A 24,653-nucleotide genomic window follows, 5' to 3' on the forward strand; every position below is an offset into this window, starting at 1 on the left:
TTTATTAAATAATTCAACATTGCAGAAGTGAATTACTGTGCTAAAGCAACCTTGCAGTTGCAGTGTTCATTTTTTTTTTTTTTAATAATTATTCGCAATACAGATAACTGGGGATAACTAAGTAAGTGGTTCAAACAGCCCTCTGATAGTTCTTTTTCTTTCAGGCTGGATGCTGCAAACGATCCCTCCATTGGCATCTCCGTGTTTTGTGACAAATTGAAAACCATCGAATACCTAGGGGACGTAAGGCCATTTCTTTATTCGCCTCCCATTCTTTTTAAATTCATCCTGTACACACAAAGAGGACGGGTATCGGAAGATGAAGTTTATGTTCTCTGTTCTCTCGTTATATTCCAAGAAAGCTAGATGTGTACTTTGTCACAAAATTACTCGTTATGCTCTAACGAAACTCAAAATTCATTCTAATTTTTAAAAATACATAGAAGCACTATTTAAAGAATTAAAGCTCAGGCCAAAATAATTCGCTTTCTCCGCTTGTTTTTGGTATATTTCAGGAAAACGTTTCATGAACGGTAGAATACTCAGTTGCTGCATCGGAAATTGTTTATAGACAGTGTTTTCTTGTAATAATAGATGCTTTGGTTACTGGACGGATCGCTGAGATTAATGATTAATAAGTTTTTCAATTAAATATTTTATATAACTTAATGGCTTCTTCAGAAAAACATTTTAAATCTCTAAACTATGATCGTTATATACGCGTATTATTTTAGAAGACTTGCATCGTTCTATTTTTTTGCACAATTCATTCCTTCAATTTTCTTTCATTTTCCATAAAACTTAAACTTTAAAATAGAAACATCTTTGCGAAGCTCAAACATGCTTTTTAAACACTTGAGCGTAGAAAATGGAATAGTTCAAAAGTCTGATATGTACTACAATATTTTTAATTTATGCAAGATCTCAAAGGATTATTTCTCTAATTTGTTGCAGAATTCAATTTTTCCATTTTATTTTCAAAAATATTTAAATGATGTAAATAAAAATATTTTATTTTGTTTCAAAAATACATGTACTTCCGAAAAAATTGTGAAGTTTTATATGCTCTTTTATTTTTTAATAAGAATTTTTTCATAAAGTATTCTCGACTCTCTAAATTTCAAATTAAAAATCGTTTTAGTCTTCTACTGCTAAATCTGACGAATATCTTTCTTTCAGGACAATCAACAATTTCAGCATTTTAGGCCATTCAGCCTGGGCTTAAATTAGGGTGCTAATTGGCACATTTTTTTCCCGAGTGTTGATTGGGTAGTCTAAAATCGCACATTTTTATTAAATAGTGATATTCAAAATTTTCGTAACTCAGTTTTATTCATAAGAGTGGAATCTATTTTTTATTTAAAAGTTTACGGTCACAAGAATCATAAAACCGGAGTTTATATAAAATTTTAAAATTCATAATTCTCCAGAATATTTATTATTCAAATTACATAAAATTTAATTTTTTACATTATTTAGAACATTTTTCCTACTAGATGAATATACATAATACTAACGATTTAGAAGCTAGCTGTTAAGGGCCCAACCTTTATAAATAAACCATGTTTACCTTAAATAATACAGAATTGAATTAATATTATAGATTTTTTTAAAGATCACGAAAAAACTTTATTACCTGGATTAAAAATTTATTTTTCTAGACAATATCTTGTTTTATATTTATTTCATTTCTAACAAACATATGTTGAAAATTACAGTTTTCTAGGTAATGATAATCTTTGAGATTTTAATTTGAATTCTTGTCAGAGTAATGGCAACACATGGATAAAAACTATTTTTTCTCGTGCGTGCGTAACGCACCCGTGAATTTTTAATTTCACTTACGTTTTAATCAATTAAAATTTAAAATAGCTGTCCGGGATGCACATTTTTACCCTGCTCAGTATACGGGTGCCAAATTTCACTGCTCTAGATTAAATTATCTAGTCTGCAGATACCAACACAGACTCACATATTCATCTTTATTATACTCTGACTGTGCATGTCAGTCTGTTACGTTGGTAACTTTCTATGTTTTTGTTTGGTTTCAATAGAATATTGCTAACTTTTATTATATCAAATACTTTTTCTTGCTTATGATGAATCGAAACAAAGATTATTTTAATCGTCAGAAAATTCCACTTTCACATTTTAATGAGTTCCAGTATTTTAGAGTAATTAGATAAATTTCCATCTGTTTGAATTCAGAAACCTTTTCTTTTTTAAATTTTTAAAGAAAATAAATCAAAAATGTTACAAGACAGATGTTTGGTATGTAATTTCATCGTCAGATATTTCGATACTATTAAGTTATGGTTAAGCCCACAAAAAGGTTGACTGTCTGTCTGCCTGTTTATTCTTGAGTATGTGAATGCGATCACTGATAACGATAATAAAGTAGGGAAGTGAAATTCTGTTCCTCAGGGGCGTCTTGATATCGGAACTGCAATTCTTTATGAATCTGTGGAATAAAGAGAACGAAAAGAGAAGCGTACTCGATTCTCTTCATTGTGCAACCGACTTTTGCATTCGCTATAATCGCTCCCCCCTCCCCCTCCCACTTTTATGAGAAACGCGAAGGAAGAATACTCCCACTGGTTTTATTAAGAGGTTAATGAAGAGAATATCCTACAAGCTTGAATCAAACCACCAAACTGTTTATTCTGAATTTCAATGACTTATGAGATGGATCGCAATAAGAAATGTATCTTTATGTGATGTAGATAGGGACAGCTTTCTAATCAGAACTTGTATTAATTATGCGCATTCTTCATCACGTTCTATCAAGTTGACTATGATAAAAAAAAATGCTACTTTTGCCGATTATGACTATTTCTTAACGTTCAGATTACGATTGGCAGAAAAATGCCTTCGTAAAATAGTTATTTTTATAACGAAAAAGGAAGATTTGTCGACGGTTTCGACTACCCATAACTTTGCTTATCCTTTGTTTTCTTTTGAAATAAAAGATACGTGAGGGAAAGTAATAAAGAAAGAAAATATAACTAATATATATAATATTGCAACATATCTGTAAAGCAAAATGTAGAATATCTCGCCGATTAATTTTAAAATCTGACACGATATTTCACCAACCTTAAAAAAAAAATCCGTAATTATTCTAAAATCTCCCTGGATTCAGTACAAATTCTGCTCAAATTTACTGATGTTCATAATGGATGAGGATTTTGAATCGGAAGAAGAAAGTTGTGTTTCTGTCTTGGTTGATTTATTTACCGACATTTTTCGAAATTTGATAGACCGATACGAACGTCAACATTGAATTTCTCGTTGCAGTCAGTTCTTGTTAAAATTTCTTTTGAATAGAAACGCAAATGTGAATCAATTTCCCGAGAAGGCACTTGGGAACTGCTTGTTGTGATACCTAGGTGGTTAAGATCTCTTTACTCTTCTGTCATGCATCTCTTTTATCATGAGTGAATTAGATTCAACAGTCTAGGCCAAATTGGAATAGCAACAATAGTTTACCTGTGCCATTTCACAATGTTTTTTTTTCAGTCTGATTATTCTGCGGTTAATTGCTTTTTACCTTTTCTTTTCAGTTCATCCGGTTGATCAAAAAGAACTCCCCCGCCAGCGACTTCGTTACCCAGAGCTGCATGGAAGAAATCCAGAAATCCGTGGAGTGGTCTTCCAAGTACGAGAATCAACTGACAGAATGGCTGCGGGAAAATGTGTGATTTGCATTTGCAATAAAGAGGAAATATACCAAGTGTCTCTCTTTTGAATGTAACAAGGATGAACGCCAAATACTCATCTACTTAGACACATTAAACAGAAAAAATTCACACTGAAACTACACAAGTTAATTCTTTCTATCGCAGGCTGCAATGCAATCTTTGTTCACGATGCATTTCCTAATGTACTTATATTCTCCCCTTTAAACCAACGTTGCAACAAAAGAAAGAAAAATAAGAAGATTCGAACTTTGGTCTGAAACATCGTTACATGATACTTTTATGTAATCGATTGTTCTGCCTTACTTTCATCTGATGTGATTGCATCAGTCCAAGTATAACGATTTTTAGATCACTGAATTTACAGAAAAGACACCTAACTGAAGCATTATCTTAAAAATACATTCAACAATCTAAAATACTTAAGAGTATATATATATATATATTTAATATAATTAGGACAACTAAATAACCAATGACTCAGACCCAACCACAGGTATACTTTCCCATTTTTTTTTTTCATATGAAAATTCTTGCCTCTACATATGTCATAAAAAGTTGCCTGCCTTCCATCACCTTCCATTTTTGGGAGAAAGCGGAAAAAAAAATAAGCCCTTCACGTAGCTAAAGAGAAATTTCAATGTCCCCTTGTCCATGAAATCTCGATTATTTTCAAATGGGTTGCCATTCCATTTTCCACAGCAAAGAGTCGTCCATTTTATGTATGGAGCGAGCTTTTAGCTGTTGCGGTGAAATCGAACACATAAGAATTATGCACGTGTATTTGTATTTGGGAATAAGTTTCACCATCATTGGCTTTTCATTACTAAATGATCGCGTATTTTTGTGTATTAGCCAGATCTTATGCTTTTGCTATCCTCCTCACTATTTATGAACTCAAATTTGAATCATCTTCAAAAAGAATAAAGAACACCGGGAAACAATTTTGAAACAATTTTTATTAACTTTGCTTTTTCAATAGGCTTTGATTTAAACAGTCATGCTTATTTTCCTTCCATTAAATCAGGTTTTATTTTCTGCAATTTTACTCAGGTTCGATTTCTGTTGCCAAGATAGAGAAGGTATTTGTCAAAAGAGTCTCCCTCGGACAGAGAAAAACCACAAGGCCATGACCTCAGAATGTAACAAGAAAAATAAATCTGACCTATTATATCTTCAGCTATTCGGCCATAGCTCATAATATTCAAATTCCTGTGGTTGTTATCAGAGAATTTCTTTCTCTTGAATGTGATGAAGTATGCGAGACAATAATGTGAAGTTTTTAAATGAAGATGATTCTGTTCATAAGGGATGAGTTGATTGATTTGGCACTCAATTTGTGACTGAAAAGAAGGCTTCAGAACTTCTTGTAACGGAACTGCTTGAAAAAGGTACCCTAATTTCGAACCAGATATGAATAATTTCTACTATTATTTTTGCAAATTAGCACAGCATGTAAAATTTAGCGAGAAAATCACAAAAGTACAAAATTGCGTTTATAAACATAACATGTTAAGTTAAATTATAAAAATACGAAATGGTGAGTGCTATTTGATAGATCGAAACGGAGTTTGTGTGCGGCTTTCGCAATTTTAACAATGGAACAATGGAAAGTTTTAACAATGGAAATTCACTTGCGTCGATCCTAATAGATCGTTCCGTTTCTCTTTATGAGGAATATGGTAACAAAGATAATCATTGCAGCATCTTACATACAATTAGGCCATATGTACGGAACTTCTTTGCATGATTTTTTGTGGAATGAATCAGGATGATATAATTCATGTTCTACATTAAAGTAAAAATGTTTTTAAAAAATCCTAGCATAAATATATAATATAAAATAATTCAAAAACCATATGATATTCATCGTCATGCAAATTTGCATGTTAAGCTCAGTACAAAATCTTCAATGTCCCTCTCTTCTAAATTTCTCCTCGCATTACCGCTTTTATTAACAAAAAAATCTCAGATTAGTCATAAAAAAATATTCAAGAAATCACACATTTCTTCCAACCACAACAAGCAGCGGAATGATAAGTTCAAACCCGCTATAATGATTGTGACATTTTTTTTTTTTTTTTTTACAGTTACGTTCCTTTTTACGCTACAGTTATGAAAAAAGTTGCCAGCAACAATCAATTTATAGTACACCTGTTTTGAGTATAATTTTTGTTCACGAAATGTTATCATGGAAATTTCCATCATCATGCAAATAAGGGTTAAAACGATGTGCTTCCTTCTCGTCAATAAATATCTCTGAGCACAAATGTCCCATTTCAACATTTCTGGTGATAAAGCATATGAGAAGCATTGAATAGAAAGAAATTGGCCTCCACAATGTACTCCTTAAGCTGGTCATCCTAATATTCTACATGGGCCATTTGTTGATTAAAAGAAACGTAATATTTTCAACACTGCACTTGAAATCATGTTTCCAGAAGCTATTTGTTAAGGGCATTAAGGTAAGGAAATTCTTTCAAGTACCTCTTGTCATTTTATAGCCTGATTTTTGAAGGAGAAGAAAAAGCTCGAGGCCCCCAGATTCGGCAATTTATTCAAATTCATTAAATCTGAGCTGGAGAAAAAACGCTTATCTTTTCATTGTCATATAAGATTTTGTAAAGAATTCATCGATAAGAAATTGCATCGAAATTTTCCTGAAACTTTTGGATTTGGCTGTTGAATGAATGTCAAGTCATGTTCGAGAAAATGTCGTCAATGGACGATAGCAACATTTAAAGAGAACGAGTCCACCAAAATTTGAAGGTCATGGAAGCGCGGAAAGAGAGGCAGTTGGCTGGAGTCTGACTGAAGAAAATCTAAGGGCACAAATTCTTATTTCAACTCTCACGAATTGCATGAACTAACGAATAATCTTTGTAAGAACGAAATAGTTTTAAATAAGAAACCTTCAGGGTATATTTTTATATTTTATTATATGAATACAATTTTATAAAAACAAAAGGTAAAATACAAGGTACAAATAAAAACATGGAAGGTGTTCTTATCTTTAAAATTTTATGTAACAGAAGAAAAGTTATATTAAATTATCAGTATAACGAAATGTTAGATATTATTCCTCAGTGTGAAATTTCCCTTTTTAAAAAAATCTAAATCTCATATTTTTGTTTTTGCTGGAAGTAGCACGGATCCTAACAAATTTCACTTTCGCATCAGTCGCACTCGCTTTACTAGCAAACATGTTTTGTTTGGTGAGAGGATGCCCGATATCATTTCATAACCGCCTTAGCTTTGTGCGAGTGCCATTATTGTTGTGACAGTTCCCCGTCCTTTCATTATTTTTTAAATTTAGCGAAAAGTAAGTTTTTTATATATAAAGATAAATGTTTGCTTAACTTATATATACATATCTGCAGATTCTCCGATCTTAATGTAACTTCGCATATGTACCCTATAAAACAAAAGGAAAAACTCTAATTTCTTTCATCACAAACTGACCACTCCGACCCGCCGGAAAACAAACGAGAAAATGTGAATAACCGGACCGCCGCAACAGCGAGAGTGGTGGGAACTGTGGTTGAGTCCTAAGGGCCATCACCGGGCGCGGTACAACCCTTCCCTACGTTCCATCATTAATGGGAGAAGCCAGACCCACTCCCCCCACACCTTTTCGTGTATTCACAGAAGTGGTAAGAACCGCACCGGAAGCTTCTCACCACTCAATTAGCGCCACTAATTTCTTTAAAAATCTCGGAAATTAACTAAAATTTCTGTTGATTGAAAATGGAGCACGTTTTGGACTTTTTCCCATTATTCCTAATAATATTAAAAGCAGAGAGAGAGAGAATAGTTCCTCCAAAACTTTCTCGATTACTCCTTAGTAAAGTTGTTCTACTTCCATCCGTGTAAAATTTGTGGGCCCTTTCAAAGTCATTAATGCATTGAGAAATGATAATTTTATTTTCCAAACCCTGTACTTCACCCTCTCCCTCTTTTTAAGCTTCATAGTACAGTGAAGAGAACAGAGTTGCGTTTTGATTTCTAACCGGTTGGAACCAAAATTAGACACCGAACAACAATTTTAATTATATGTTCACACACCAATTTTAATTTATATTAGGCGTTGGATTTTTCAGTATCGCATTTACAAATGTACTCACTGACAAATGGTCATTCCTTGATGGATGTTATTATGTTAAAAACTGTGTACTGAATTCTGTGTATTTTGTATCATATGTACTCAAACAGACAGATGATATCCCTGGGAATTGGTTTTCTTCGAAACTTGATCGAAACCCACAAATTTAGTGCAAATAAATAAATTGCATTAACTAAAACTCAAAGCGTTTCTGAATTGTCGAGTTCGCAGGCAGACAGACGCAATCCCGAAAACGGGTTTTGGGGACTCGGGGAGGTCAGAAGCGTAGAAATCATCAAAATTTCGATTCTTTTGACGATTACAATATTTGCGTGGAAAGTGCGAAGGTCTTCACGTTCAGAAATATTTGAAGCGTGTTCAAGCGATTCATCAAATCTTGAGTCAGAATTTTTTAGAGATTATAATCTTTTCCCTTTGTGCATAATGTAAAGTAGCAATGCGAGTAACATCATTTTAAAATTCTACTAATGATCCTTTTAATGATGTAGTTTAATTTTCTTACAATTTTCCCTTTAATTATAATATTTTTTAAATATATAGTGGTCATGATTACAACAGTATTTTAAACATTGTAATAAAAATCACGCTTTTCCCACAATTTTGCAATGATTCATTTTTGTCATGTTATTTGAAACGGTGTTTTTTCCCTTTATTTTTTATTCCTATTTATTTGTATATTTACTGTCAGCGAGATCATATATTTCGTTCTTCAATATTAACATTTTTTTTCATTAATTTATCTTTTTTGTTTTTTTATTCCATATTCTTCGCCCCGTTTTTTTTTTTTTTTTTAAGTTCTAAAGAATTTTAGTGATTAACTAGAATGCCGGATTTTTCGCATTTTTATTTCGAAATAGCTTTCACGTTAATGCAAGCCCTTTTCACCGGTTGGCGGGTAAAAATGTAAAACATGATTACTTCATTGTGACAATCTTTACAATTTTTCGGCTTTGATATTTGTTTAGAGCGGTGGTTCCCCTTTGGCGAGAATCGTGAGTAATTTGGCGGAACATTTAAGAAAGTTGCCAAATAAATGGCAATTTAGCAAGCGGCGGTCATTGTACGAGGTAGTCCGAATGTATCCAATGACTATCAGGTGTTGAATTAAAATTTCTTAAAAATTTAAACTAATAATTACTATTATGCGATACAAAATAATTTTCATTCTTTATGTATGTTTAAACAGGGTGAATGAACTTTCATCAGTAATAAACAACCAAAAAAATCACATCCGAGTTCTATCAAGTGAACATTTTGTGGTTACGTCAGTGGTGAATCTATCTGTTAGCACGTTAGTCACCCCTTCCCCTACCAATTTCTCAATCTTATTTTTAATTTAAATCTCATCACTGAATCTAAGATCATCATCTACGCTAAACAATAGGTATTATTGTTAACAAGACGATTATATTAATAAAAACAAGCAAGAGAAACACAAAGAAGATCAAAACAGCAAGATGAAATTGAATATAATCACTAAAAACAACTTTGAAAATAAAAGGGTTCTGAATAGTGTTCGGAGTACCTCTCGATACGTTTGCAAGATTAGGATCAGCATTGTCGAAATATTTCTATCTTAAATTGTTGAAGTTGGTGCATTCATTTAAAACGTGCCCAATAGTTAAAGCCGTGTTGCATGACATTCACATGGAGGGCGGTTCGATCTTTAGTAGATGATCATAGATAAACTATGCGTGATTAATCCTTGGTTTTGATCGTTTTAGGGTTAAAACTTGTTTGTGGGAAACCTACGATACGAATAGCTTGTTGTGGACCTTATTGTCCCAAATTATCTGCCATTTCTTTCGGATATTAAATTTCTTATTTTGATCAGCATCCTTTAAAGAAAAGGAACAGTTTTTCATAAAAACTACTGCTTTATCAGCCCTTTCATTCCCTGCTATACCTACGTGTCCTGGGTTTCAACAAAAATTTGTCATAATTTTCAGCTGTAAATATGAATAAGAATCATGTAACCTTTCAAATACTGTTAAATTGATAAAAACAACGATAGAACCAATGTGGTTCCCTGCTATAGACCCATCCATAAAGTCTTGATCATTAGAACCATACTGCTGTCTGTGGTTAAAAAAATAAGGATATTGATGATTTTCAATAATTTCTAAAAGAATCAAATACTTTAATATCCCTCTCTGTCCAAGGAGGAGTTTTGTTTTCTGTTGGTGAAATTTTTGCCTTTTCCATATTTAGGTATTTTAGTAAGGATCGTATTCCATGTAGGAATATGTGAAAGTTTATAAGTATAAAATATATCCAACAAATGGTTAAAAACCCTACATACTTTGGACGTTCGCAGTTGCTTTTTATTTTAATAAAATAGTTAAGAAAAAGTTTCTTCCTCTAAGTTTTAAATATGATACGTAACAAATAACACACAAACTCCGGACATTCGAAGGATTCCCTATTAAAACTCAATTGATATATAAGTTCCAATATCCATAACACCGATTTAAAATCCGATCTATAAACAAGGCAGCTATAGTGCAATTTTGATAAAATAAGAGATTTATATACATTTTAGGAAGAACTGAAAATCTACATCCGCAAATAGCATTCTCTAGAACTAGACTAATAGATTTTAAGACTAATAGATTTTCTCTTAATAGATTCAGTGTCTATTTTGTCTGTTAATAGATTCAAATTCTTGACATATTTTCACTTTGGATTTAAAATATACTTTTTAAATGCCAATTTTTATCAAATTCAATACTAAAAAATTAATTAACTACTTATTTAAACTTTTTTAATCCACATCATATAGGGTGATCAAGAAATAACAAGAGTAACAAATGGTGTTCGGAGCCCTATAGCGTGTTATGTACTGGATGGAATATAACAAAATTTGGCCACCATACACATTAAAGTATGCGGTTTCAATTCATAAAAAAAAAAATAGTACCAAAAAACGCCGATAAGGGAAATCCTGGCGCTTCAATCGCATAAAGTGTGGAAAAGAACACATAACTGTCAGTGGAAACAGTAAATAGACACACCAAATGCCAATGAAAAACGTTTATTATAGCAACTTCCAAATTTGGCTCAAGGTGACTATCAACTTGATGTTTCAATAATTGTATGCGGTACACGAGGTTTTCGACGGTGGCTCGCATCATATTGGCATTTATTCATCTGGCAAATAACGTTATTTGATCTTTTAAAGTAGAAATGTCAAGAACATGTCCTTGATACACAACGCCTTTCAAGTGAACCAAAACACCCCACAACCAGAAATTGCCAAGATTCAGATCAGTGTCATCAGTTAATGGATGTTATCTTATACGGATAAAATTTCAGGATCTTATGCAATATCTTCTGCACCGTCGAGAACGGGATATCTGTTTGTCGTGACATTGAACGTGCACAGCTGGTACCCATAACGGCAGTTGTAGCTTCAACTTGTCCCTGCTTGATACCTTAACGTCATGGGCATTGAATTCTCGCGCACCAAGAGTTCCTGTTGTTTCAAATCTTTCTTCATAAGTTAGTTATGATCATCCTCTACGTAACTGTTTTAACCGCCGGTATTCACGAAGAGCAGCACTGGCATTTTCATCTCGCTGATAGAATAGCTTGACTAATAAGGCGCGCCCACGTAGTTACAAAGCAGAATGACTTAAATTCTCGTAACCCTTTCTTTTATCTTCAATGCCATGTCACAAAATACCCATATGAGCAAATTATATAATAAAGTTTCCGATCGCAGGGCCAAAATTTCTCCTATCGGCGTTTTCTGGTGCTAATTTTTTTTTTCTTGATGAATCGAAACCGCATACCTTGATGTGTATGGTGGCTAAATTTTGTTATATTTCGTCCAGTACATAACACGCTATAGGGCTCCGAATACCTCCTGTTATTTCTTGATCACACTGTACATTGAATCTTAAAATTGGTTTGCTCTTGATGACAAGCTGCAGTAACCAATGCTCGATTTAATCTACATCTTTTCAGGTAACAGTAAAGAAGAGAGCATTACATTCCTCTTAGCTTAAATCATATGCAATTTGCTTTCAATTTGCCTGCGAAATAACAATTCATAACGCCGAAAGAGAATCTTTGCCGGCAACAACATAGAAACTCCAATCTTTTCCCTCGGCTATTGAATGTTGCATATTCAAGAATGGAAATTCGAAGCAATTTTTCCGTAGATACGCCAAATGGTGAGATTAAATATGACGTTTTGGAGTATTAATTTATAAGTTATTATTAATTTGGATAGAAAGTCCTAAAACTCTTTAAGGGATTGAAAATAAGAAAGCTGAAACAATCTATATATGAAACGTCAATGTACGTGGCACAAATATCGAGCTTATTACTAATTGTCGAATGACAACAGTTAAATATAAACAAAAGATCATACGAATTTCAGATTACTTTATCCATTGAACATTTTTATAGCTGTACTGAATCAAACGCTTCGCTTAGCTAATTAATGGAGCTGCAAAATATTATAAGAAATGTTCTGAAGATAGTTCGCCAGGTCACCAAAGAGAACATTCAATCATAGGAAAGAAGATATAAAGGAAATCAAGAAATAGGCTTCAAACAAAAAGTTCAATCAAGCGTAAAAGCAGGCTTAACCGTTGTCAGATAAGCAATCGTGCTAAAACTTAAGAAAAACGTACGGTTTCTCGCCAATCACATCAAAATCGGGTATAAGTGTTGTTTAGTGTGCCGCTTGCTGCGCCAAGGATGCCAAGTCGCCAATAAAGATGGCGGACAAAATAAACAAACACTTCTGCAAAATAGTAACGCTTACCACGTCCTACATTAAAATTATGATCTTTACTGATAAGTACTGTAATTTTTATTTTAATATGAGATTTTAATTTTTGGTTAACCTTTGGGATCAGTATCGCTGCCTATCTTAACAATTTTGAAATAAAGAAGTTTTTCAAACCGGCTGCACCGGTCTGTTGTGTAAAGAGCAAAATTTAGAGCATACGATGTCCTTCGGCATCTCAAGAAGGCACCGGGCAGAATTTTTTAATTTAAAAAAAAAATCAGTGGGAGCGGTAACCTAGTAGTTTCACTAGCACATTGAACAAAAGGACTCTGTGGATAACAGGAACGTACATACAAACAAACATCCTTTCCTAACTTCATCAATTCGTAAAAAAAAGTAAATATTTTCCACTCACCCTTCATCCATTCTGCATGTTCAAAATATTCAACCATCTCATTCACCAGACATCAATTCTTGCACAATCACTGATATAACAAATTATCAAGGGAACCATCAGAGCACAAAAAAAATTGCGTGAACTGCAAGGAATTCCATTGCAGAAGATTGTTCAAGTAAGAATTCAAACGATTTCTTAAAATAAGAATTCAGACGATTTTTTAAAGGCAGTTAAAAATTGACATTAACTGCATACCGACAGTTAAAATTGAAAAAGAATAAATATTTTCTGTTTGTATTCACACAGATTATTAATAAAATTTAATCACTGCAAATTGAAAATAAAATTTCAGTGTCTTATTAGTAGTAAAAAACTTTTAATTATAATACAGAACAAAATTAAAAACTTTTATAGATTTTTTTTATTATTTTTAATTTGACATTTTTCATAAAATAGTTGTAGTTCACGTACAACTCAACCATTGCAAAAAGTAATAAGCAAAACCTTATTTAGGTTGCTAGAAGATCGTTTCGTTGCCATATTGGCGACAAACTCGGGGGAGCATACTAAACTATTCAACCCAAAATCGTGCCAATCGTCCAAAAACTCTCTATAAGTCTGTAATCCTGTATGTATAACAGAAATGTTAACAAACGGCTTTTAAAATTGCAATCAAAAATTGTCACGATTATGTATAAGGAAAAATCGCTCAAAATGTGCTCTATTTTGGAGCTAGTATATTAATCTTAAGTCTAACCGTAGTAGCTATGACTTGCCTTCGGAAATTAATACTCATCTCTTCCAAAACAATTATCTTATAAAAAGTGCTTTTTGTTTTAAGACCAAAAAAGTTACCTTTTTAATGACATAAGTTTCATTTTCGTACAATTTTTCATTTAATTTTAATAATATTTTTAATTCAATTTGATACACTCTCAGGAACAACGGATTTTACGGATTCTAACTCTCCATCAAAACATTCAAGCACGTGCTTTCGCCAGTCACACAATCCATTGTAGGATTGCATGATTATGATTGTTCCGCTTTCATTTCGTAATATATAAGCTTTGTAAATTGCAGTAAAGTGTTTTCATTGAATTCATGTGTTTTAGTCGCATTAAATAACTAGGTGAAATGCTTTTTTTAAAGAAATGCATTTCGTGTTTATAATTTAACACCTTAATAAGTTAATAATCTGGACGAGAAAACTGGCCGCCAAAAGCCGCTAGTACGACATAAAAGAAAACTTCCATTTTCTTTTTCCTTTCGCACATATAAGAACGATGAACGCGTGCGACGCCTAAGTTAAAGGCTAAAAAGTAAGAAATAAAATAAAAAGTTACTTTTTTAACACTTTTGAAAAACATATTTAAATAATTGCTTTTGTTTTGTTTCATAAAATCTTCGAAGTACACATGGGGATTCGTAGAAGTAACAAATATGCTTCTGCTTGGACGTGTAGGAACAGGTTGTGAGTAACGCAACTCATCCCCGCAAGTTATTGTGGTTCACACGTAACTAAATATTATAAATAATTATTTATGTTTTGTATTTGTTTAATTGTTATAATTGTTCATGTTTGTTTTTGAAGTAATTGCATCAAAAATATTTTATATATTATTTTGTGTTAAATGAAACTATTTTTCTGCTGTTGCATCTGGCAACGAGATTTATATTGTAAAAATAAATAGAACGAGTGAGATGCTCGCCGTTACTTGGATTTGACGTAGTTTGTGTTTTGATTTTAATTTCTTAAAAACACTTTCAGTCGTTGATCGTAATATCCTAAAATAAGAAATGTTTATTTTATGTATCGAGCGTTTACAATCTGCACATTAAAACGCAGAGTCATACGCCGATAGAAGCTTATGCAGGATATAACCAAATCGCCGTCAAACTACAAGCATGTAACTCGGAAAGTCTTGTTTAGTTTTGATATCAAAACTGCAGACTTGTAGCCTGTTTCAGATAAAATTCTTCACCGGGTAATATGTGTTTCCATAGATTTTGAGCTTTGTTTTATCGCATGGAGAAAGATGTAAATAAAATTTGTAACCCAATCTGCAAAAGATACCTACTTGTGCTCATGTGAACGCAATAATTCAAAAACAAAACATGCTCGGACTGCTAACTTTAGCGTATCATTAATGTTTAAAAACTGCATGCCTGTGTCTCCGAATTGTTTGTCTGCTCACATGCGCACGAATACAATAGATACCAAAATTATTTGAAATTTTCGACTTAATCGGTCAAATGAAAAAAGTCCGAAATGCGCACTGAATTCTCTTCATTATACAGTGAATACTAAACACAGAGAGTGTTATAATGCGACAGAAGGCGAGAGAAAATCACTTATACTAGAATTTTGCCTTTTTTTTTTTTAATATGTAATTTTATGCTTCCTCAGAAGCAGGATTTCTTGTTATTACAGCATTTTTTTTTTTTTTTTTTTTTTTTTTTTTGCTTAAAGGTATTTGCATTTTCTTCTTAATATAGATCTAGTTACTAATGCTCCTTTCGAAACTAAAATTACCTTTGATTCATTTATGATCACAATTCAGAATTTTTAATATAATTTGATTTTTAATAATCTTAAGAATAGAAAAAATATTCGACTTCTGTCACAGACTCAACTGAAACGCAATAACTCAAATGAAATTGTTTTTTCAGTAAACACCGAAAACTAATTTCTCAAAAATTTTCAAATTACTCACATTTTCAGACATATTAAAATCAACGCATCGTCACATTAATTAAAAATTATTCACTCATACAATTCATTTTGAATGCACTAGAGAATTTATTTCAAGCACCAAAGTAAAAAGAAAAATGAAAAAAAAAAATCTATTATTTTCTTTCTAGCAGAAAATGAAGAGCTTTTCAAAAAATAAGGAATTTTTTGGCTGGTAATTAGTTTTCTGTCTAATTTTATTCGAATCATCATTCAGCCGTAACCCATTTAAATAACGGCATTGCGTTGAAAAAATGCGAACAATTTTGAACTGAAGAAAAAAACTAAAATGAATGCCCTTGAATTAAACAAATAACTATTCGCCTTTATTTGATTTGTATGGACGTCAGACGGAGATACATTTAGTGACGCATTCGACTTTTGACGGGGAATCTCCTTTTTATTACAAAACTGCAATGTTCTTGCTTCATGGAGATATTCGTGAGAGGTAAAAAAAAAAAAAAAATGCAATATTGTAATGAATCAGGAAACTGAAAAAACTCGCGAAAAAATTAAATTCTTGTCTTTCTCTGTCTGTGAGTCGCTGCAGTCGATTATTATCATGCACTTCGCAGAGAAATGGGGATGAAACATTTCCACTTGTTTCCCCTCCCCTCGTAAATAAAGTAAAACGATGATCTTTTTATTTTTCCAAAATCAATTTGTAGAACACTATTTTATTAATATAATTAAATCAAAGTTGCTTTATTTTATTTATTTCTAACTTTTTATTCTTTAATTTAAAATTTTTTATTATAAATACTGCTGGATCTTCAAATTAATTTTTTTCAAATTCACTCATTATGAAATGAATCGATTGGTAAAATATTAAAACAGTAAATTGCATCAAAAGCACGTAAACATACAGGGATTGTCCAAAATAATAGAAAAGCCTTACTGAAAACAATGGCTTCCATATGTAATAGTATAGGACTAAATTAAATACATAACTTTCAGTTTTTTGTACTACATTGTTGTTTATAGTTTCTAGGATGTGTGCAAATGTATTGTACCTCATTGTCTGTTTCGTTTCATGTGAAGATAAAAGGAGAGACTTGTCATAGTTCCAAAGAGGGCATATAGTGGGAGCCCATCTGGTTGGTGCAATGATGAAAACCACAGCGGCACAGCTATTGGGGGTATCAATAGACACCGTGTCGGATGTCATGACAGCATACAACAATCACGGCAAAATAACATCTGCTAAATCGAACTGTGGAAGTAAAATGAAATTCATTGTGAGAGGCATAAAGGTGGATTAGGACCACCAGAAGGAAGACCACGGTAGCAAAAGTGGATGCTGAACTGAATGAACATCTACAGAACCCAGTGCAGACCCAATGAAGGGAATTTTGTAAACAAAATATTTGGAGCAGAGCTGCGATTGCAACAGATGTAAATCGGAAGCAGCGAGTACAGGGTACAAGGGCCATAAAACGTGGTCTGCAAATAAATGGAAACGCCTTTTTTTCCGATGTTATAATCTATTCTCCACTTTGGGGCGGGTTTAGGTGTGGCGAACCCAGAGGCGGCGGTAGCAGGGGTTCAACAGCCCCCCTTGTCCCCTGCTACTGCCCCCTGTCGACAGCCTTTGCCCTCCCCCCCCCGTCGATGAGAGGTTGAAGTTTTCGTCGGCAAAAGTGTTCACCACTTCAGGATGACTGTAGAAAAAATTGCGCATTATCGAATATGATTATTTAAAAACCATCTTAAAGTTAATATATTGTAGACAATCAAAATATCGAAGTAACGGTTAAAGTGTTTTGACAATATTTGGCAAAATAATCGATAGGGTGGTAGGTCAATAATATGCCGTATTTTGCGGGAAATTTTTGATCGACCGACTAAGAACTGAATGTAACGGATATCAAAGACCTTAAGTTCGCTGATTTTTCGACATTTGATTCAAATGTCGTTCATCAAGCTTTTAATTCCCACTACTTTTGGCAATATGACAGACACGGCGACGTGTGAATAAAACATAAGACATGTCGCATTTTGTCAAAAAATTTTTGATCGGTCAACTAAGAATTCAATGCAAAGGATGTAGATGGCGTTAATTCTAAATTATCAGTCATCTGATTTAAATGTTATAATGTTCCTTCAGCATATAGTTTATATTATATTTAGCAGAATAATCAATAAGCTGGCAAATGAATAAGACGTCACATTTTTTCCGACTAATCTTTGTCCTTAGACTAAGATTTTATCATAGATTATGGGGAAAAGATTGTTTTCATCGGCACCTGCCAGTGGAATTATTAGAGAAATTGAAGCTTTTATATTATTCATGAATAGGACGATTGAGTTGTTTTCCATAATTCATCACTCAAATTCAGGTTCTAAAATTAATCGTAATATTATTCATCTAATTGTGACTTCCTCGGTAACGAATTCATAAATTTATTTTACTCATTTCACTATGAGAATTATCTGACTAAAATCTAGTTAATATGATTAAACTAAATTTAATAAAGCACTCTTTTCTTTTGACTTGTGAATATGCATGCTAAAAAGAGTCAATTTGCTGTAGCCAAATTATGTAAATTCATTATAAATCACTGTAAGTAAATTGTAAATTAAGTTTATTTGATAGAAAATATCTATTTTCTTTTGCAGTCTGATTTATCAGGCTACAATTATTAACTAAAGAAACATTACCGACTGCAATTGACGACAAAAAAATAAATATTTGTGGTATGGTAGCTTTTTAACTATACTAAAGGAGTTTATCCAAGCCTACATTAAATTTGTTAAATGAATTACTGCCTAAATTCTTCAGACTCTGTATTCAATATTAGGACTATGTAATCGGGGAAAAATTGTTTTTCCCCCTCTCTTTCAATTACTATTCGTGGCAAAAACTACATAATTTCAGATGCTTCCAAATTTTTAATCGGTTTTGGATAAAGAAGTCTTGGTAAAAAGATGATTAAAATAGTTATTCATAGAATATTCATAAATAACACATTAACCTCTTGAGATACGAATTTACTTCCTAATTAGATGGCTGATCTTATTTATGACACAATTATTATTATTTTAATCCCTAGAATAATATAAGGGCATTTGTGGTAATGATGTGTTTTCAAGTTATTTTTGCATTTCAAATCAATACTTTCACCATTGCAGATTTAAAATTAAAAATTTAATAATTCCATACGCGAGTCAGATTCGTCATTGTATATCAAAAGGTTAAGAAAAAGCAATGAGGATAAAACTCACTTTTTGAAAGGAATATTAGATTCCAATCACTTCGAATTAAGAAAGTACTGAACGATATGAACGCATGCCTAAAAATGAAGATAGGGAGATTCATATTCAAGATCTAGTTGTTTCTTGATAAAAATGGTTTTTTTTAAACCTAAATATATATTGAAAAATAAATACATATTTAAGTATATCTAATATGTATCTAATATTTATGTAAGATCTAATATTTAAGTAGTCCATTTTTCATAAGAATACTTTTCCGATCTTACATAAAATAGTCAGTTTGTACATATATTTACAAATTATTTTCTCCAGCCTTTTTTTAAGAAACAACATCATTGTATCTTTTCCGCATTCTATAATGTTCGTGTCCGAACTATAGTAAATTTTTGTCGAGTTCGCGCACTTATTCTTCTCGGATTCGAAACACATCTGAATTCCTGCTCGTTGTTGCAATCGTTACTTTACAAATATTTTAGGTAGAGGACTACGCAGAAAAATAGAGTTTTGGCGACAACATCAAAAATTTTTTATTTATTATTTGGGATTTCTAAAAAAGTTTCTTTTATGAAATTTTTTGTTTCAATATTTATTTTATATAACTTCTGATATAAAATAGTGAGAGCATGCATTTATTCATTTAGTATGACACGTTATTCTGGCGCAATCTGTGTTTCTATCTACATACTACAATCTAGAATAGAATATAACCATATCTTTTCTAAAATCGGATATCAGAGAAATTAAATCTCAAGAGTCTCATGAAGAAATGGACTGTAATATTGACAATTTTTTTTTATAGTCAGTAAAAGAAACTGATAACATTTTATTACACATAACAATGAAAGAAAGGATCAGCATCTGAATAACAAAGAAGCTAAATAATACTTGATTTTCTTTAATTAAATGTAAAATTGATTATTATGAGTTATTTTAAAGCCTAATTAGAGATACTGTACTTGCCTCCCAGTCAGATTTGTCTTGTCTCCCTCCCCCGTCGATAAATCTCTGCCGCAGCCTCTGCCTACAACCCTACTTCTTACAGTGAAGCATGAGGGTAGTTCTGTAACGATTTAGGGCCTCGTTTCGTGGTTTGGAGTAGGTCTTCTTGTCACCGTACATGGTTAGGTCACTAGCAATGATTCTGTCACTTTTATCCGATCAACTGCATACTACGGCACAGACATTGTTTCCGTCTGGAGATCGCACCTATCAAGATGATAATTCCCCGATTCACTCTAGTCGAACTGTTAAATCATGATTTCGGGAACATAAGGACTGTTTGATTGTATTCAAAATCATCCCCGGCGGCAATTCTTTGTCTTCGAAGCCACAAAGTTTTTGCATATTTTGATATTTCTATGTGTTTCTGTGATGACTTAATGACACCGATAAAATTGATAGAAACATTTATCGTGTTAGCTTTTTATACCGTAAATCCCTTCAATATGTATGAACTTCCCGAAGACACTAAATTTGACATTATTGAAATTCGAATAATCAAAGGTAGATTTTAACGATAAAATAGAGCTAATGTTTTAAAAAAAATGACCGATTCTTAATCTTGTATGAATGCGATGAGTGGTAATAGCATAAATTGCCTTTCAAAAAATTGTTACTAATCTTTATTTTTTGCCCTATAATAAATATTATGGAATATTGAAATCGGTCTTTCTTTTTCCAAAAATTTATTACCAGATGGACCCGATTATAAAATTAATCAAATCCTATTAACCTATGATTAAGCTCCAAAACTGTATAAATTATTTACTACAATTCCCTAAGTGTACAAAGTTTCAAATTCCCAGTCCATCAAGAAGTAAGCGAAAATTCGATTACAAAATTTCATAATTACAAGCATTTAACAGATTAGATAAATATGTAAAAAAAAAAAATCTATTCTGGAGGATGCATACAATTATTGGAATTCACTTATTCGAGTATATTCAATGTCATTGATTTGAGTGATCTTATTCAAATATCTTATTAAAAAAATGAATATTTTCTATTAATTTTACACCATCTGTTTAGAATCTTCATTTCAAACGGATGTATGAATTACTTATTAGTTATTCACTTATAAAGTTACATTGATCTTGGGAGAAATGTTAATGCTATGTCTGTCATATTTTAGTCTCTGCATTACAAACGTATAAATAAAAGTTTATTTCGTATGTACTTAAACTCCATAACTTAACCTTTTGCACTCGGATTGTGCTTCTCACTCATCATTCAAGGCGGTGCATCCTTTTGAAGTTTTATTCGTTTATTTTTTTATTTTTAAAAGATATCTACAGAATGTTAAGAAAAATGTAGATTAATTTTTCTGTAAAATTCAACTTAAAACTATCATAAATATTTTATTTCATAGCAATAAGCAAGTCCTTGTGTTTACTGAATAATTTTACATCGAATTACTTTTCCCGAGTGCAAAGGGTTCATTGCATTCTATGTTTTTTACGGGAATATCAAGATTAAAAATAAATCAAACAAGGTGGATATGAAGTTCTCAATTAAATATATCATTTAAATATTAGAATTTAAAATAAAAATAATTTTTTTATCGACAGTCCTCAAATTATTTTAAGTTTATTAGTTATAGCAGTCGATCTGTGGTCTATAATAGAAATAACATTTTACCACAATTGCATTGTGCACCAACAGAGGGCGCTGCCATCTCTAAAAAGGTAAACTTCGAATAATGTTTAAAAGAGACTGCAAGAATGCTTATTAATGACAAGCCTTCCCAGTTATCATGGCCTAAAACGACGGAACTAATAACTTTTCCTCTCAAAAATGTGCATAGATTAATTATAAATATTTCCCAATATAGAAATACTACAGAATTGATTAATAAACTTAGTTAAAGGAGCCAATATTGTATTTTTAAACGAAATAAAAAAAAAGGAAGAAGAATATCAATACCGATCGCAGTACTCTTTCGGAGTTCGTGTGAAAAGAAGTTTGAGATTCCTTATGGCAAAGCTGAGGATACTTCTTAACAAACATTGAATGATTTTTTTATAAACTCTGCGCATGGCTCTAGAGATTTAAAATAACTTCAGGCGTGTAGCTATTTCATATTTTTTAGCTGTGTAAACCATTTAAAAAAATGACGTAATATTTTTAAACCATCAATAATAAAATACAGAATAGATCAAGAAAAATAAATAATATACATGTAATGATAATCAGTATAGAAATTGCCTTTTAATCATTTATGTGCCTGATTATTATTTTCTGATGTTCTTTACTTAAATTTAAAAGCGCAAATAAGTTTAGTTAAAATCTTTTGATGACAAGAAAATGGCAGCATCTAGGAGGGATCTCAGTGCGACCTCATAGGATCCAATTCCTACACTGACACATCTTATTACAATTGGAGATGATTGCTGAAAATTTTCTTCTTCAAAAATTGATATTATCTTTGAAAGTGTACGTAGAGAAAATCTGGTTTTATTTAGTTGAACAGTTCTTTTTGCAATCAAGTTTTAGGATATCTCATATCATTTTATGGTCATCTTATGTTTCAATTATTAAAACGATCTATTTACAATATTCAGTCCTGATTCCGAATGAACGAAATGAATTCAAATTGCGGCTGATGTTTTACCATTATGTTAGTAGGAGATACGAGAAAGGAGAGAATAAGCCTAGTTACAGCAATAATTCAAGGAATAATTAGCCTTTTATCTAATAATAAAAACTCTTTCAACTCCTTGAAAGACACTGAGGGAAAAGATTTTGTGGAGGATTGCCTCCTTCCGGCAAAGAAATCTTTTCAAGCAGAATTCAGTTTTCCAATGGTGGAAGAAACATGAATTCCCCTCCCAATAAATGTTCGCCTTTCAATGAGCGGAACAAAGCACCATAATTGGGTGTGAATAGTTCATAAAAGCAACAATTTAAAAAAAGAAATTCTCAAAGAGACCTCATCAGCGGAGCGGTTATAAAAGAATGACAAAAGGCATGTATCAAACATAGCAAAAGATCCTAATTCATGACTTTTTTTTTTTATCTTCTCGTATACAAAGTATAGAAAAAGTATTGTAATCACCAAAAGATTCGAGCTCAAGGTTTTAGCAAATCTCCACGTTTTAAACCTTCCTGAATTCGAAAAACACATTTCTGGAAAATGTCTGTCTGTCTATGATAAAGATAATTCAAAAACGCTTTGAGAACGCTTGAGGAAAACAATAAATTGTGTTCCAAATATAAATATTTATCATGACAATAGAATCTTTCAAGAAGCGAAAGATTGTAATCGTCAAAAAATTCAAACTCAAGATGTCGAATTTTCACGTTTTAGACTTCCTTGAGTTTGAAAAACACATTTTTGGAAAATGTCCTCCTGTCGGACAATGACAAAGATAACTTAGAAGCGTTTTGATGGACGGGTGGAATTTGATAAATGGTATTTTCTCAAAAATTGTATATTTCTACTAAAATTTTAGCAAAATCTATTTCGAGGAAATATGTCTGTTCGAATATACATTAACACGATAACCACGAAACGGAGAGAGCTACATGGAAAAAATTAGGTACAAAGATTTAGCATCTATAGTGTAGACTCCTGGCCTATAGTGTAGAATCCAACAAGGGGTTGAACATTTGTAGGTCTCTACTTCCAGAAGCGTGTAAACTGGATAATGTAAAAACGCAATGACTTAAATATATTACATTTTGTGACTTTGGATATAGCTTTGTATCAAAATTTGTATTTGTGTTGTTTATATAATATAGCTTTGTATCAAAAGTGTGTGACTGCAATTGTAGTTTCGTGGCACATTAAAGAAAACTATTGTGAAAAAAAGGCGTCTAAAACACAAATTCACCTCCATTAGAGAATCTGCGAGAAAGTTTTGATGAAGTACTAGTTCTTCAACATGCTGTGAAGTACTAAATGCATTGGAAAATTATACGAAAAGTTCTAAAAGGGAATACTCCGGCATCACTTGTCTAATGGTCTGTTAGGCATGATTCGTCATTCAGAACTTTAAAATTACTGAAGCTTGTTATATTTTATATATAATTTGTGTTTGAAGAATTCAAAGAAAAAAGGCAATTTTGTGCTGATGTTTGTAATAGGTGCAGCCTATTTTCCCCCAGTACACTGAAATAAATGAATTTAATTAATTATTTCTATGGAACAGAAATACCTCAGGTCTATCACGAGCCTTTCTTTGATGCGTCTTCAAGACACCGCTTCCTTCTTCTTTAAGGTAATCAAAAGTTGCATCTCAGGACTTTGTTACTGTAATATTTTGTCTTCTCCTTCGATTAATATTAATTAAATAAAAACTTGCTTCATCTCATTTATAGTCCAGTTGTATTTATCCAATTATTTTTTCTCTTCTCTTCTTTGGCCGATAAAATGAAAAATCGAACTGTGAAGGATAGAAACGCATTATGAACCCCGATTCACTAAGCACTCAGTACGACACCTCGCAAAGCAGTTGTGGGCGGTAACCGATTCATGAGTGTGTGTCATTTATCGCGAAGAACTGGTGACGCCTTCTGGCTCTCACCCCTGCTTATCATCAGTGACGGATGCAGGTGTTCAGAGTCCCCAGAAAGTGCACGTGATGACATTCATTTTTTAATAATAGCGTCAGTTTAGTTTCACACTTCACTACATTTTTAACAGGTTAATGGTGCATTTTAGATCAATTTTTTTCAAAATTATTTTATTAACTTTGTGACAATATTTTAGTTTTTATTTATCCTGTATAACTCCAGACTGCCCG

The 24,653-nt window shown here is 32.2% G+C and overlaps 1 protein-coding gene across 1 annotated transcript in view; it reads left to right on the forward strand.

Annotated features, from left to right (window-relative positions):
- LOC129980936 (uncharacterized) overlaps positions 1-3,724 on the forward strand; it is a 153,333-nt gene extending 149,609 nt beyond the window's left edge. Inside the window, exons 55-56 of the mRNA XM_056091443.1 lie at positions 165-243; positions 3,564-3,724. Coding sequence (XP_055947418.1) covers positions 165-243; positions 3,564-3,701 — 217 coding nt within the window. The 3' untranslated portion in view covers positions 3,702-3,724. The remainder of the gene's footprint in view (positions 1-164; positions 244-3,563) is intronic.
- Positions 3,725-24,653: the final 20,929 nt, after the last annotated feature.

This window comes from Argiope bruennichi, chromosome 8, assembly GCF_947563725.1.
Source record: "Argiope bruennichi chromosome 8, qqArgBrue1.1, whole genome shotgun sequence".
Taxonomy (NCBI): domain Eukaryota; kingdom Metazoa; phylum Arthropoda; class Arachnida; order Araneae; family Araneidae; genus Argiope; species Argiope bruennichi.